The sequence below is a fragment of the Nilaparvata lugens genome, chromosome 8 (genome assembly GCF_014356525.2).
Source record: "Nilaparvata lugens isolate BPH chromosome 8, ASM1435652v1, whole genome shotgun sequence".
In the NCBI taxonomy this organism is placed as follows: Eukaryota; Metazoa; Arthropoda; class Insecta; order Hemiptera; family Delphacidae; genus Nilaparvata; species Nilaparvata lugens.
The window spans coordinates 29,269,491-29,287,525 of NC_052511.1; the positions used below are offsets into that span (position 1 = coordinate 29,269,491).

General features: G+C 35.6%; 1 protein-coding gene across 1 annotated transcript in view; it reads left to right on the forward strand.

Annotated features, from left to right (window-relative positions):
• Positions 1 to 18,035, forward strand: part of LOC111043695 (alkaline phosphatase) — a 356,072-nt gene that overhangs the window by 331,468 nt on the left and 6,569 nt on the right. Inside the window, exons 6-9 of the mRNA XM_039434462.1 lie at positions 5,406 to 5,613; positions 9,303 to 9,443; positions 10,559 to 10,753; positions 17,539 to 17,876. Coding sequence (XP_039290396.1) covers positions 5,406 to 5,613; positions 9,303 to 9,443; positions 10,559 to 10,753; positions 17,539 to 17,876 — 882 coding nt within the window. The remainder of the gene's footprint in view (positions 1 to 5,405; positions 5,614 to 9,302; positions 9,444 to 10,558; positions 10,754 to 17,538; positions 17,877 to 18,035) is intronic.

Consider the following 18,035-nt stretch of genomic DNA (forward strand, 5'->3'; position numbering starts at 1 on the left):
GAGAGTATACAAAACTCGTATAAAAAATTAAATATATGTTACATGATAGAATCGTATATCGCGATTTATCTATCAGAATAGTTTAAGACAATCACTCCATATATTTATATAAAAACTTTTATTCATTTTTCTATTATAAAGTTGAAGAAACCCTGAATCTGAAGCAACCAATTGTATTGAGTTTGTTAAATTAAAAGCCAATCAGAAAGAAGCTTACAAATTGTTCAAAGAAGAAATAAATTTTTTCTGAAAATCTTCTTCTTCTGGCTTGTGATCACGTTCTGAAAGGATGCACATGGAAATTAGGGTTCTTTCTTCCTTTAAATTTTAAAAATTATCAAGCCAATCCCTTTTTTAAATGTGAACTATTTGTAATTAATGTTTATTTATCTGTGAACTCAGTGTTGTTGAAGAGTTCGTAATTGTAATCAATTCCTATAAATATATCTGTAATATGGGAAGAAAACTATAAGAAATCTGGACCACGCGCAAGCCCAGCTGAGACGAAAAGGACCTGCATAATTAATTATTGGAAATAATTATATTAGAGTTGGGGAATTAGTCAAAGTGCTATATAAATTGATTAAAGACAAGGAAAATTCGCAACGTGTTGAGTATTATCATATAGTTTATAAGAACGTTTTATGAATTTATTTGATATACGTAGGAAGCTTACTTCCATGCATGGCACGGACTCATTAGAAACCCTGAGTTTATTTTTTAAATATTAATTTAATAATTATTATTTGCTAATTGATCAAAGCATGTCCTATTAAATCTGCAGACCAAACAGGTTTTAAATTGTAGAATTCAGAATTGACTTGAAGTCCATGTATTAGTATTGAATACAAATTTATAAATTTTAAAGCTCACAACAGTGAATGCTAGTAAACCCTGTGATAATTGTTTAACTATTGAAGAATTTATATATATTGAAAATTATAGATATAAGAATATTTTATATATATTGTTTTATGGGAATATATTTTGTGTTTTATGTCAGCATACAAAATCATAGAAGTTTATTTTATCCTAATTCATCTCGTGATATACAGTTTGAGCTGTCTTGGTACCAAGAAAAAATATTCGGCAGCATATAAAATTATTGAATCAATTAATATCGATCTTATTAAGAGCATTCAGTACTTATCATCCTTTGATGATAGTCATACTAGTCCACCAGAAAAAAGATATTGATAATTATATTAATAAGGTTCCAGTTATATCATATAAGGATCCAGAGAGCTTCAAGAACTGGCATTGCAAGTTCTAAGGAATTTCAGAAGGATAAATTGATGAATACCTGTATTCATGACAAGCGTTTTAAGGATCAACTAGAAAAAACCATAGTTGGTCTTTATTATTCTCTATTGTGTACATGGTTACTGATATAATCAGTCATCAACTATCCTCTCGATTTCCTTATTGGTATTCTTCAAGAACTTCATAGAAGCAGTGGTAAGAATTATTAATCACCAGTCATTGAACCTAATGGTGATTAATTATATTTGGAAAATTCATGTATCTACCACTGAGCTAGAGCTACGGTTTGAACCCAGCAATTTTGCAAGCCGGACAGCCTTAATTTTTTGTTAATTTATTCGCAAAATAGGGACTTCAGCAATCGCCCTTATAAACATCAAGAACACCATATCATCTATAAAGGATTTACAATTTACCACATCACAAAGTGTTCTGTTGAAGCATTCCACTATAGATGCCTTCTTATCTGATCTAGTTGAGTAATGATTCACATTATACTGTTTCACAAGTTGTTGGAATTTTGTATTGAGCCACTCTTTACCATCATCGGTCTGTAGATTTTTCATTGGATGTTTTTCAAATATAGGACTCATAGCCCCGACAAGGTCATTGGCTGACTTATTCCTAATTGGTATAGCAAATGCAAGCTTACTGAGACAATTCATGATTGTAATAATGTACTTGTAACCTTTGTTCTGTCGAGCATACAGTATCATCTCAACAAGGTCAGCCTGATAGAGATTGTCAAGACCTTTGACTGTAACCTTTCTTGTCGGAAAATTCTGACAAGCTTGTCTGTGCAGCTCTCGCGCTATCACTGTCTTATCCATACTGGCAATATGAATTTGTTAATTAGCATTTATATAGGCAGCAAGTTCATCGGACCATGATGTCAGCAGAAGTCATGATTAACCAACTTCCTGCATGAAGATAAGTTTATCAGAGTAGGATGATTCCTATTGTATTGAATGACTAACAGTATAGGAGGTAATTTATGCTTTATCTCACACCTTGTGCTTACTCTAGAAGTTGAAGGTTGTATGGAATAAAATGTACAACAATTGTGGTATTACTTGATGTTTATTTACAATGTATGCATGAAAATATATATAGTGCACAAAGATAATATTTCAGTCCAATATATCAAGAACTATCCAGTGATACAAATCTCCTAGTTGATTGCTTATTTCACAAAATCCTCTGCCAAACATGAATTTCAAGATGACTGCTCCCTCACATAGATCGGTGCAGCTAGATACTTCAGCATCATGGAAGATGTATGTCAATGTCTTCAAGAAGTTTTGAGCCATTCCAAATGGTTCAGGCAGGTCCTTATCTCCAAAGTTTAGGAATTGTTGTATGATCCATTGGTTGCTGGTTACTAGTAGACAGTCTCCGCACTCACACATGTCTGCTTGCTCCACTGCAGGCTGATGTTGTTACTGGGTCTGGCACAGTGGCAGGAGTTGTAGTAGCAGCAGTACTAGTTGAAGTAGTACTAGCGGGAGTTGTAGTGCTAGCAGGAGTTATAGTACTAGCTTGAGTAGTAGTGATGCTAGCAGCAAGAGTTGTTGTAGCAGTTGCAGTACTCACTGGAGTAGTAATAAAAATGGATGCTTGTTCACAACAGCATGGTGCACAGACCTTGACTGACCTTGCAACAACCGCTTCCAGAAAGTCCAGCAATGTGAATGTAGGGTGAAGACAGGTGCGCAGATTGTATGCACAGTGGACTCGTTTGCAGAGAGCTCCCTCCACAGCTCGTTCCCGGCCATATTAATATACCAGTCTCTGATATCGATGTACATTTGATCGATCGCTGACTGATTACCACATAGAGCAGGAATCCCTCATGTTAGCAGGCACTGTTGCATATGATGGATGTTTGACGTATCCAGTCTGTGTTCCCTTGAAGTGAGAAATTCCTGTGTCCTGTACTTTGGATCCAATGCGCTGGCACTGAGTGCTAGCACAAGGTAGAGCGCTGCTTGGTAGATGCTTGTAGCCCCCATGATTGAAGAATGATGATTGATAGCCGTTGCCTTCCCCTTCTATACTTCTTTTTAGAAGACTCATCTTTCACTTTTTCTCAGTCTACTGCAACATGTTATCAAACAGTGAGCTATTGTCTGCGGGATGCAGTGATTGAGCTTGAGAAGAAACTACATAATCATGGTATTATCTCGTTGACAGACTTTTTCAACGATGCAGGACATTTGGGTTCAGAGTTCAGAGTACAGAGTCCAGAGTCCAAAGTTCAGAGTCCAGAGTCCAGAGTCCAGAGTAGTTCTGAGTCCAGAGTCCAGAGTCAAGGGTCCAGAGTCCAGGGTCCAGAGTAGTTCTGAGTCAAGAGTCCAGAGTCCAGGGTCCAGAGTCCAGGGTCCAGAGTCCAGAGTCCAGAGTTCAGAGTTCAGAGTCCAGAGGTCCAGAGTTCAGAGTCCAGAAGTCCAGATTTCAGAGTCCAGAAGTCCAGAGTTCAGAGTCCAAAGTCCAGAAGGCCAGAGTTCAGAAGGCCAGAGTTCAGAAGTCCAGAGTTCAGAGTTCAGAGTTCAGAGTTCAGAGTTCAGAGTTTAGAGTTTAGAGTTTAGAATTCAGAGTCCAAAATTCAGAGTCCAGAGTCTGTCATACAGAATCATGTCCAGATCATGAGTCATACATTTGTGCTTGCTCCAGACTTCGGGATGAACGACAGGCAGTTGTCAATGCAGTAAGCGTGGTCAGCATCATTCTCTATAGAAGAGGTGATATTCACAATCCATTGGAAAATACAGCTGTCAGCAATGGATGTGTGCATCAGTTCCTGACCGATGTCTTCACCCACACTATGAAAAATATCAAGGATGGGATCAATAAAGTTATAATGCAGCATTGCCCACCTGGACTTCCGATCAAGCTTAGTGCGCTGTTTGATGACACACAAGTGTTGTTGAAGACATTCTTCAAGCTGGGACACAGCATGATCACCATTGTGGATCTCCAAAGATGCCTGACTGGAAGAACAAGGATGTGAGAACTGTACTGAACTTTCTTGATACACAAGAACACTATTGGTGTGAATTCAAATGCAGTCTCCGAGAACTGACTCTGCTAGGATTGGGCAAGGAGAAGATTATATTTGCAGGCTTTTCACTGGTTGAAGGCACTGATTGGGTTAAGAGATTCAGGATTGAGGATGGAGAGTTGGGTGATCCAGCTTTTGAATTTCCTGTTGAGTCATAGTTGAAAAAAGTTATTTCAACAAAAGATATCCATCGTGGTGTAATGGTTTACAAACAATTACACCTACACTCTACCTACCTACATTCCTCAACCAAACATCTTACATCCCCATATATACAATGAAGATTTGAACCTGGGTCCTTATGAATAATTCAAACCCGAGGCCTCTAGAATGGAAAGCAGAAGTGCTAACCACTACACCACGGTGGATATCTATTTACATGTTGTTTATTATGTATATTTTAACAACTATATCCAAGCTCATAGCAGCTTCAAGTGAGCTGTGAGTGAACACTGACTGAACATTGACTGAACAGTGACTGAACAGTGACTGAACAGTGACTGAACAGTGACTGTATACTATTGAATGCTGTTCTGGGAAATATAACTGGGAAAATATATCCCTTGTGATACAATGATTTGATTACACTCTAGAATTCATTTCTGAGACTCTTGAAAGCATACATGCTACCCAGAGGATATCTCATTACTGTTTGGAAATTCAAGCTCCTTGTATATTCTATAGAATGATCACTTTTTCTTACATTACTAGGTGTGGGTGTAGAGGATTTGAGGAATAAGAATCAGCAATTCATTGCTACTTTTATTGAACATACAAAAATCACATACACACACATACTGACAGCACAACTGCATGAGACACAGTGCCCCACTCCTTGCAGATCAACTCCTTTTATAGCCCCCAGTTATAGATCCTCAGTCATTTATTTATTCTCAATTATTTTTCATTTATTGTCGATTTTTTTTTTTCAATTTTTTAAAATTATTTTTTTTCTTTTAATTTTTATTCATTTTTTTTAATTTCTTAAATTTTTATTTTATTTTATTTCATTTTCAATTTTTTTCAAATGTTTCAATTCAAAAAGTTTGTTTTTTTTTAAATTTGAATTATGATTTTGCAGGTGCTGTTGGGAGGTGGCAGACGACACTGGATGCCTAAAATGATGAAAGACGTGGAACAAGCCAATGAAGAAGGAAGAAGACTAGATGGTAGAAATCTGATAGAAGAATGGGTGAGAGACAAGAAAAGAAAAGGATCACACGCCGAATACGTTTATACGAGAGCACAGCTACACAGAATTAACCCTGTATCAACGCAAAATCTATTAGGTTGGTTAGAAAAACTTCAATTTTATTTTTATAATAATAATATGACTAGGCAATTATGCCTAAAACAAAAAATACAGTTACTAAACAGCATAATCTCTTACAATATTTTGAGAGAATCAAATGAAATGTTCTGTATTCTATACAATTTTCGCAACTTCAACAGATAATAATTATCATAAACCTCAATCTTTTATTGATATGTTTAGTATCGATTAGAAAAATATATATAATATAATATCGAACCAGAATTAAGATCGAATCTGGATACAAATCTATGAGCTCTATATTAGCTCTATAACGAACTTTTGATAATTATAGTTGAGTTAATGATTATAATGGTGAGCACTAACTTTTAGAGAGTATGGGAGAGAATTAAAAAATTTTTAGCTATAAAACTTTACAGATTCTTTACTATATACACAATTTGTGTTTCTTTGTATGTGCAATAAATTAATGGAATAATCCATCTGGAACTTCTTGTTCCAAATGTACTTCATTTTTTATTTTCACTGAAACATAGAGTAAGAGATATTGACTGTAAGCCTGAACAAATCAGGCTTTGATCTTTTTTTTCAAAATATATATTGAAACCAAATTACTATAGTAAGTTTTATCATTTCAAAGACAACATTCTTGAATTTTCACTATTATTTTCATTTAATTTAAAATTTTTCATTCAGATGATTATATATCTTTAATGATTATATATTAGGGTGGGCCGAAAAAAATAAGTTTTTTTTTTCGAAGTTGTAATAGCTCGCAAAAGTGTCTCTTTTGGAAGGGGAACACAATGAAATAAAAAAAATTGAAATCGGTTGACATCTTCCGGTCGCGCATGGGCACTAAAGTTTGTTAAAAATCTAAAAAAAACGAAATTTTTCAGAATTTTTTTTTCAACTTAAATTTTATTTTTTGTGTTGTAATATGTGAAAAATACTTAAAGTATAGCTTAAAATCATTGTGATTTTTTTTCATTTAGGTTAGGCAATATCTACCGGTGGCGCACGGAGCCTAAAATTCGCCAAAATATAGAAAAAATCACATTTTTCACAGAACATAACTTGAGCATTTTCAATCAATGTGGGCTACTTAAAGACAAGTTTGAAGAGCCTGATACAATATGATGGGTGAGTATAGAAAAACGAGCTTGGTACATTGTTTTTTATTTCACAAATTGTAGAATACAATAAACTTTTGAATGTTATTGGACAATAAAAACTGAAATAGAAAATGAAGCAAAACTAAATTTTCAAAACTGTCCAATTTTATGTCAAGAATCAAATTCATATGTTTAGAAACTACATATTTCCTTCAAATGGAAGAAAAGACGATACTTTGGTGATAGAGCAGGCCCACTTGAAACAGTATCGTAGAGTCATAAAAGAAGAGCACTACTCCCTTATTCAAGAACTCAGCTCACTCTACATTGGTCATGTTACTCCAAACTCTGGAAGCTCAGATGAAATCGTTAAATCTGTTATTTCTTATCTATCTTAACATGAAATATCTCTTGAAAACTTGATTGTGATTGGCTGCGATGGTACTGCAGTCAATACAGGTTTGAAATCTGGTTTGATACGCCGAATAGAGCTGTTTTTGAGAAGACCTCTACAATGAGAAATTTGTCTCAAACACTTGAATGAGTTGCCGTTTCGGCATTTATTTGAACACTTTGACGGCATAACAACGGGGCCTACTTCCTCTAAAGGGCCAATCGGTGAAAAGTTATCTAACTGTGAAAAGTTCCCAGTAGTTGCCTTCCAGATCATTGACTGTGGAATCCATGAAAAAGACAGACAAGTAGGTACTCAGTAAGGATCAGCAATATTTACTTGATGTTTCTAGTGCAATTAAATCAGATATTTGTGAAGGAGATTTGGCTGCTTGAGATCCAGGACACTTATCTCATTCTAGGTGGTTGACAAAAGCCTACAGGACCCTCAGACTCTATGTAAGTGAAGTAAGCCCCTCACCTGAACTAAAAAAACTCGTTCTATTTGTGCTACCGCTCATATATGCCAATGTGGTTTGCAATAGAAGAAGTAGACTATTCACTGACGGTCCAAAACGTGTGTACCAAACCATAAAATCAACAAGGTATTTACCAAAAGACCTGCTTGACATTGTTGATCCTGTAATCGAGAGAAACGGTTTTTTTGCACACCCTGAACACATATTATTGGCAATGACTCAGGATAACAGGAAACATATAAGAGAGCCCGGATTCCGGAGAATTCCATAGTCTAGGCAGGTCGATGAAAGAAGGAAAGCCATAAGAACATTTACTCCTCCAAAAATCAACTTTTGTGCACAAGACTACTTTGAATTAATCAACTGGATTGACTCCAATCTCACACTTCCATCACCTCCGTTGTTAAGGGGCTTTACAGACAAAGCATTAAAAGCGCACATTGACTTCAACAGTAAATCCATCCCTGACTGAAACTCTACTTTTAAAAAGTTTCCAGTTCACACGCAGGCAGTAGAATGGTGCATTTAACTTGTCACCGAAGCTTCGAGAACGCTTTGTGAATTTCACAACCAAAATGGCTTCATAAGAGCAAATCTTCTGTCAAGATCGTCTATGGCCAATTACACAAGCAAAACAGATTTCAGAGTTCCATTTGAAGGAAAAATGTAGTTTATAAACATATGAATTTGATTCTTGACATAGAATTGGACAGTTTTGAAATTTAGTTTTGCTTCATTTTCTATTTCAGTTTTTATTGTCCAATAACATTCAACAGTTTCTTGTATTCTACAATTTGTGAAATAAAAAACAATGTACCAAGCTCTTTTTTCTATACTCACCCATCATATTGTATCAGGCTCTTCAAACTTGTCTTTAAGTAGCCCACATTGATTGAAAATGCTCAAGTTATGTTCTGTGAAAAATGTGATTTTTTCTATATTTTGGCGAATTTTAGGCTCCGTGCGCCACCGTAGATATTGCCTAACCTAAATGAAAAAAAATCACAATGATTTTAAGCTATACTTTAAGTATTTTTCACCTATTACAACACAAAAAAATAAAATTTAAGTTGAAAAAAAATTCTGAAAAATTTCGTTTTTTTTAGATTTTTAACAAACTTTAGTGCCCATGCGCGACCGGAAGATGTCAACCGATTTCAATTTTTTTTATTTCATTGTGTTCCCCTTCCAAAAGAGACACTTTCGCGAGCTATTACAACTTCGAAAAAAAAAACTTATTTTTTTCGGCCCACCCTATTATATATCTACTATATATCTTAGATGATTATATATTCTAAGAGAATCAATAAGGGTGCAAACATAGTGGAGAGGACTCCAAAGTTACTTGAGTGTTTCACTTTTTTAATGCATGTAATTTGAAGGTGGCGCTTTCTTGTAGTGAATAGTGATTCACATAGTGCTCACATCCATTACATTCAAAACTCTAGCTTCAAGCTACCTTGAAGCGAAAAACCCAGAAGCGAAAAACCAAAAGTGGAAATTCTGAGTAAAATCGGAGAAACTTGATAATTCATATGAAAATTGAAGAGAAATTTGATAATATATGACGACTATGATCATCCAGAGGACAACCAAGATGTATCATATTTATAACCACCCTCCACTATGAATTGATTTTTTTTCATATTATATATTGCTTCTATTATTATTTTATTTGGGATTGCTTTCAAATTATTTTGACTTTTGTGCGCAATTAGGTTTGTTTGCCTACTCACACATGGATTTTGAAGCAGACAGGGACACCGGTCCGGATGGCGACCCCTCACTGGCTGAGATGACAATCGCTGCACTTAGCATTCTACAGAAAAACACCAGAGGATTTTTCCTCTTTGTTGAAGGTGAGCATGAAAATAACAGAAAATTTCCCATCCACAGCTTTCTCACTATTGGGAAGAGCACAGAGTACGGTATTGGGATCAGTAATTTCATGTAAACGTTTATCTGTCAAATATTGAAACATTTTATTATCTAATAAGGAGATTAATTTTTTTAAAGATCAAAGATCTATAAATAATAAATTATCCCAATATATCCTTGAATTTTCAACAGGAATTGCATTTTTATCTACAGTAATTAGATTTATTTATATTCATTATAGGCTACTTCTCAAATCCTCATCCAGGATATTTGAGCCTATGAAAGGAAAAGTGGCCCAAGTCATATTTTTTTAATTAGAGTGTTATCACTGATTCAGATTCCTGAACCTTCATTCTGTTTGGTGGAAACGTAAACCAAGTCTTTTTTACAGCAGGGCTGTGAAAAAAGTTAAGAAATGAAACGGATGATCTTTGACAAGCAATAGCGGCTCAAGTCAATTTTCAATAGTTGCTTTCTTTACTTCTCCTTCAACTCCTGTTGGATTTTGTTGATGTTTTGAGAGAGTGGGTCCTACATTCTTATAACTTAGTTTAATTAATCAGTAGTGCTTCATGTTATTTCAATGAATGAATTAAGAGAATCAGAAAGCATTCAAGCATTACTATAGAGAACTCTAGCTCTGATTATGTGCCTACCGAAGATGAACAACCCTCAAAATGCTCTTATTTACATCTCATACATAATTTTTTTCAATAAAAAGTGGCATAAGTCAACATTTTCTACCAATTAATCTAGACTAATTATTTCCAATTGCAATGAAAATAGACAACACCAGACAGGCCAATATTTTCTCCATGCTGGTATCATCTATACTATAATAAAGGAGAAAACTGGCTTATACACGTAGGAGGTAAGAAAATTATGTTTGACTCATCATCACGTCTGAACTACTGGACTGACTAAATCTTGCATACATACAAAAATATTGTATATTGTCTCTTTTCTGTATAGGGCTTCATGTAAAATAAATAGAAATAAAAATAAAAATCTCATTAGTTCAAATAAGGGTAATGAGGTTTTTATTTCTATTTATATATTTGTATAAATTAGAATTATTATAATTAATTTCAAACAGGTGGTAGAATAGACCACGCGCATCATTACAACAACCCATACAGAGCGCTTGACGAGACGCTGGCATTGGAGGCGGCTTTGTTAGCTGTGCTCTCATTGGTCGACCAGACAGAGACGCTGATTGTGGTGACGTCTGACCACTCTCACGTCATGACTATGGGTGGACTGTCCACGCCGAGGGGCAACTCCATTTTGGGTAGGTCAAACATGGATCATGAAACACTTCCGTTCCAATTCTAATTTTTGAATATGAAAGCAGTGTAATAGGAATGAGAGTAAACACGACATAAGTATTCAATACCTTAAGAAAGGTTTTTAATAACTTGAACTATACAGGTTTCGAATTGGAATGAGTTTGTTTGGAGACTTAGTAACAGTAGGCTAATAACAAATTCAAAACATATGTTGTTATACTACATTCTTCCCCCCAAAGAGTTAATGAATTCAAATAATTAGGAGGTCTTCTATTTCTAAAACTTCTTCTTGGATATGTATTTTGATTTTCTTGTCCAGTAGTCTGTTGTCTAGGTTGTAAGCTCTCGGCAGTAGTACTAGTTTCGTTTTCTTGGTTTTGGGTTGCTTGAGGATTATGGAAGTATTCAAGTTCAGGTTCGGAAGTTGGTAATTGAGAATTTTCATCATTTTCAGAATCGGTTTGTTCTTCGTGATCTCTGTTTTCGTACTCTCCAACTGGAGCAAGATGACGTGTTGATACTGTGGTTTCTCTTCCATCAGGTAGCTTTACATGTGCATACTCAGCATTTCCATGTAGAAGTTGGACCTCTTCAACAAGTGGCTCATATTTAGATGTTCGATTGAATTTTTTTAAATAGACAGGGCCGGAATTGAGAAGCCAAGAAGGAGCTGAAACACCATTGTTTCCAGATCTACGTGGGTGTAAGAACATACGCTCATGAGGAGTTTGATTTGTGGCTGTGCAAAGTAATGTTCTTGTTGAGCTAAGAGCATCTTCTAAAACTGACTCCCATTGATTTATTTCTAAATTAAGTGATTTTAATGCTAGCTCAATCGTTTTCCATAGAATACCATTATATCTTTCAACCTGTCCATTACCTGCTGGGTTGTAAGCAGTGGTTCTGCTAGTTGCAATTCCATGCGAGTTTAGGTAATTTTTTAAGTCTTTACTCATAAATGATGTTCCTCTGTCTGAATGTATGTAACTAGGAACCCCAAACGTAGAAAACAGGGTTTTCAGTTTTGATTTAACTGTAGATGATGACATGTCTGGACATGGGAAAGCAAAAGGGAACCGTGAAAACTCATCTACTATTACCAATAAATAACGATTTCGACTTGATGAAGCCAGAGGGCCTTTGAAATCGATATTTAGCCTCACAAATGCAGAAGTGTCTTTAATCAGAGTCCCTTTGTGTTTGAAGAATTTGGGCTTGACAGCAGCACACACTTTGCAGGAGTTTGTTATACGTCTGATTTCATCAATTGAGTAGGGTAAGTTTTTACTCCGAACCCAGTGGTACAACCGTGTTATGCCTGGGTGGCATAGAGACTCATGTAAATCAACTAATAGATTTTCCTGATTTTGGATTGAAGAACATACTCTAGACAGAGCATCAGCAGCCATATTATCTTTGCCAGGTCTATATACAATATCGTAATGAAAACAAGACAGTTCCAGTTTCCACCTCATTATCTTTTCATTTTTCACTTTACCATGATGGTTGTTATCAAACATAAAAGCTACCGACCTCTGATCAGTAATTAGCTTGAAATGTTTGCCAACCAAGTAGTGACGCCATTTTCGCAGTGCTTCTACAATGGCTTGTGCTTCTTTCTCAACACTTGAATGTCTTTGTTCTGCTGGTGAAAGTATCCTTGAGTAGAATGCAACTGGACGGTTTGATAGAGTCAAAGTAGCAGCAATGGTGCTGTCAGATGCATCAGTTTCCACAATGAATTGTGCTTCAGGGTCAATGCAGCTTACTACAGATCCAATTATTTCACTTTCTATAGTTTCAAACGATTGTAACCCTGCTTTAGACAAGGGAAATGCAGTACGGGCAAGAGGAATCACCTTAGTGGCATAATCTGGTATTAGTGATGCATAATGTGAAAACATACCAAGGGTCCTCCTCAGCGATGCAGTGTCTCTAGGCGGAGGTAAATTTTTCAGTGGTTCCAATCGGCTGGGGTCAGGCTTGATAGTTTTGTTAGATATATGATAGCCCAGCAAGTTGATCGATTTCAGTGAAAATGAAGACTTCTCATTATTGATAGTTAGGTTGTATTTGTTTGCAGCGTTGATAAACTTTTTCAAGTTTATATCGTGTTGCTCCTGTGTTTTGCCACAGATTGTAACATCATCAAGGTAAGCATAAGTGTCTTGTAGCTGTTCAGACCGTATAACTTGGTCAATTACACGTTGGAACACTGCCACTCCATTAGTGACCCCAAACGGAATGCGTTTAAATAGCTCTCCATGGAGAAATGCTGGGCTCTATAACATCGTCTTTAAGCATTTTACTTACTTCATTTTCAATAAACTTCAAATCATCCGTACTGTGTCGATAATATTTGATTGCAATTGGTTTACATTCCGGTTTTAAATTAGATAACAATGACACCGGTTCTACAGTTGAGGCTGCCACGCTGCATACGGTTAACTGCGGCTTTTTTCTACCAAAAACTACTTTAATACTTTCATGGTTTTTCAAAATATCATGTCCAACAATTATATCCGCACAAAGCTCTGGTAAGACAGAAAGGTTTGCTTGTTTGTAACAGTGATCAAGAATGACAAGATCTACTAAGCATTGTCCTGTTATATTGGATGTGATTGATGTAGTCGCCATTGATACAGTACCCCTACCTGGTCTTATAGGAAGACCTAGGTTAAGAGCAGTAGAATTGTTTATAAAACTCAGAGAACTCCCTGTATCTATCAAAGCAGAGACAGATTTTCCATTAACCAGGGCTTGTACTGTACCTACTCTTTGTCAATCCTCCGGGCGAAGCTGCTAGGTCAATAGAGTTCATAATATCTTTCGATTTTTTTGATTGTTTGGATTGTAATTTACTCGACCTGCAGACCTTAGCAAAGTGCCCCTGTTTTCCACAATTATGACAAATTGTATTTTTAGCTGGGCAGCTGACCCGAGGATGTCTCAGATTACCACAAAAATAGCATTTTTCATTAGCAGCAGCTAATAAACAGTTTTCTGAATCAGTATTCTGATTGCTTGCTTGAGTATTTTGGGAAGAAGTTGCATTTAATTGGGATGAAGATTGGAAAGCTAATGATTGTGCATATGCAAGTTCCAAGGATCTGGCTTGACTATATGCCTCTTCTAGTGTTATAATGCAACATTCTCTAGTAAACGCTGGCGAATTGTAAGAGACTTCATTCCAGCAATAAATGTGTCACGAATATAATCATCCCTATTTCTTTCAGCTGTCACAGCTTTAAACTCACAGTCCTTACTTAATAGTTTCAAGGCATGAAGATATTGATCAATAGTCTCATCAGGCTGTTGTTGACGTGCAGATAGTTTATGTCTTGAAAATATTTCATTTACAGGTTTTACATAGATTCTCCTTAAAGTAGATATAGCATCATTATACGTACCACTTTCGCTTATGTACTCATAAATATCTGGAGTGATGAAGTTGATAAGTGTTTTGAGCTTTTCAGAGTCTGATGATTGTGGTGCGATACTGGTAATGAGGTTCTGAAAAGTTTTGTGCCAATGTGTCCATTCCTTGCTTGCAGTTGATAAGTTTGGATCCACACTAAACTTGTCTGGCTTCAGTATCGTATTCATTTTACAATATCAAGCTATTAAAATTGTAATAGGAATGAGAGTAAACACGACATAAGTATTTAATACCTTAAGAAAGGTTTTTAATAACTTGAACTATACAGGTTTCGAATTGGAATGAGTTTGTTTGGAGACTTAGTAACAGTAATAACAAATTCAAAACATATGTTGTTATACTACAAGCAGCATTACTAGTCACAACTTTTATTAGGTTTTAAGTATCTGTACCTACTACTATTTGTTCTCTAAAACATATACTCTAATCGTATCCCAACAAAATAACTTATGGAAATCTGAAGCTTGAAGTAATTTATTATATTTCGTGGAAGAATAATTTACATTCCGAGTAGGCTTACAGTAATTCCCTGAATAATATTTGGCATCTTGCTGTATTCTAACTTTCCATTAATGCTGGTTTTCATGAATGTGCTTCTCACATCCATTAACAAAAAATAAAGGTATACCTACCAATAACAAGTTGATATTTATTTGCTGAGTGATGCCCACATGATAAATTATCATTTATTTTTTACCTCTGTGTTGTAACATAGTAAATATGTCTGGCATATTGTAGTAGACATTCATATTATCTTGACTAAAGATATATGAAATTCCTTTTTATATCAACTTGATTATCAAGTGGCAACTAAAGAACTAATTAGCCTAACAGTGGCCACTAAATTGAATTAATTGAATATGGTAGATGATTGCATTTTTATGAATTAGAATGAGCACCAAAATTAACTAAGTAAAAGTGATATGTCGCATATAAACCATCTTGAATAAAATACGTGACATTTTCACAAGAACTGATTTATTCAGAGAACGAGGAACTAGTTCCAATCATCACACAAATATCATCCTAAAGTAAAATTTCTTCTTTGTTTTATCCACGTAACTCAATTCAATATTCATTGCATTCGAACGTAGCCTATCGTATTATGTTGAAAAGTATGAAAGTGATCCCAATAGAAACTGACATCTCAATGTTTTTCAATAAGCCTGAATACTGTAATAATATGTCCATTATGAATGAATAATTTCATTGTTACTAGTCACTCATACTAACTTCATATTTTTCAAGGAAGAATAAAATCAGAATAGTAAATGAGTTTTGTCCAATAATTTTCAGTCATCATTACTTTCAAAGTTGTAACGTGTACCGTACCGCTACTCGTGATTAATGTTCTTCATGCTTGCTCCATTCATCTTTGCCAAGTTTGAAAGTTAATTTGATAGATTAACTTCACCAAAATGTTCCCCCGGGCACTCCATCGTAGAGTACACATCTTGAATAAAGTTTGAAAGTTTGGGAGATCTAGATAAAAAGCAGGAAAACGCCAAGTTAGTGTTAATTGCCAAGATGCAATATGAACTTGAACTCCCAACTCCCTCTTGAATTCCCATGATTATATCAACTTGAAATAAATAGCAGCTTACTGTACGCTATCAAACTCTTGAGCACTACCTAGGCTACTATCGCGTAGTTGATAAGCACCGTATGAAGAAAAACGAACTCAAGTTGAGACGTCAGAATGAATTGGAATTCACAAGTTGAAAAAATAAACAAAATCAAATTTATTCACAAATTAAAATACATTACATTGAAAAAATACTCAAACAAAATTTCTAATCTAAATCTCAAGATAGACGACTCTGTGAGTAGGGAAGAGTTCTAGATATAATAATGCAGTATAGGTAGGCCTATTATGATGAATAATAATACAGTAATACTGGAGAAAATTTCTATTAGTAGCTAAGCAAAGTATGACTATATTGGAGTAAACACTATAATTAATTGAAGAAAAATCAATTGCTGATGATGCCCAGATGAACATTTTGCTTGTGTGTGGATGGTGGAAAGTGTGTTTGTGAATAATTAATTGATCATTGATGAGATGATCAAACGTAAATATGGCATTGGAGACTCAAGTTTAATATTTAGAATTGCATAATACGTTTTTGATCCAAAACTAACGTTAGTAAGTATTTTGTTTGAAAAAACACATTTTGTTTGAAAACTATATGAAAGGTGAAATATTAAATAAATTCATATGGATATAAATATGAAAATATTATCTTAATGTTTGAGTTGTTGAACGAGTGCCTGAATTTTAAGAATATTTGGGATGAATAATAACCCATCTTCACTCATGTATAACAAGTCCATTTAATAATATACAGTAGCAAATAAATTCATATGGAATATTGATGATAAATTCTTCAAGGTATTGTTTATCCAATGAAATATATGATTCATCAGAATATTAATTTTAGATTAATTCATCCCAGTTTTGAACAATAGCTCAAATTGATTAATTTTCAAAATGGGATAAGTTTCTAAACAGCTGATATTCTGATATCAAGTAGCCTTCGGTAAGTCATTCATTGAAAAATATCTTGGAGAACGTATCCTCAAAATCTCATGCATTTATTTGCAGCCAATTTTTAAATTATTCACCTCAAAGATTTCAATTTTAGGCGCTTAGTCCTACACCTCAAAAACTGAAAATGATAAAAAAGGATTTATTTGGATTTTTTTCCAATTTTGGTAACTTGATTCCTAAAGTATATTTTGTTAGAAAAACTTGAAGCTGTGAGAAGTTCCTGAAAGTGTGGTGCACGACATCTTATTCACTTCTCATGATTATTTGAATCCGACAACAATTATGAAGATCTATATCTATAAGATAACCTTATTACTGATTTTCTCGCGCAGAACAATTCTCAATGAAAAAGGAAAAGCATCCTTTACACAGGGACAATAGTAGCTTTCACTATGTTTTTTCTTTTATTGCGGATGATGCTAACATGAGCTTTTTGCTTGGGCGTGGGCAAGTTAATGGGAAGTGCGAGTTTGAATATTATGAGATGTTCAAACGTCCATGTCGAACCCACGAAACACGAACAAGGGCCGACAACCCGACCGTCAGCTGCGGGAACGCTGAATTGGAAATTCCCGGAACTCAAAATAATGTACATTATACAGTGGAAGCTACTGTCCCTGTGTGCAGCGTGGTTAACAGTATCCTACTAATATTACATTGAGGACAGGATGGTTAACAATCAGATTAACATCTTACCTACTTTTCTTCCAATTGGATAATAAACCAAGCTACCTTGAATAGAGTATATACTGTTTAATTGTCGCTATTTATTTCTCTGTGGTATTTGTTTGCGTCAGGCACCGACCGCAAAGCGTCCGACGTAGACGGTCTTCCCTACACGACGCTGCTGTACGGCAACGGCCCGGGCTACGCCATCCCTCGCCTCATCCCTAGCAACGTGGCCAACGTGACGGCCAAGAGCGACAAGAACACCGTTCACGGGTCGGCGGCGCCCCGCCACTGGTCCACCCATGGCGGCGAGGATGTTCCCGTCTACGCCAGCGGGCCGCTCGCCTCGCACCTCTTCACCGCCACCATCGACCAGAGCTTCATCCCCCACGCCATGGCCTACTCGGCCTGCATCGGCCCTTACAAGCAGCGCTGTCAGCAGGCCAACTTCTCCTTCGCCATACCGGTCAGTCTTCTTCCTTCACCCACTGCATTCGCACAACACAACAGTGCAAATATCATTCCCATAAGTTCTATTCAATTCAATTACTTTCACCAAAGACCAAAAACACAAAAATAATACAAAGTTATGACGGTTAGATAAAAACAATAATTATAAATATTA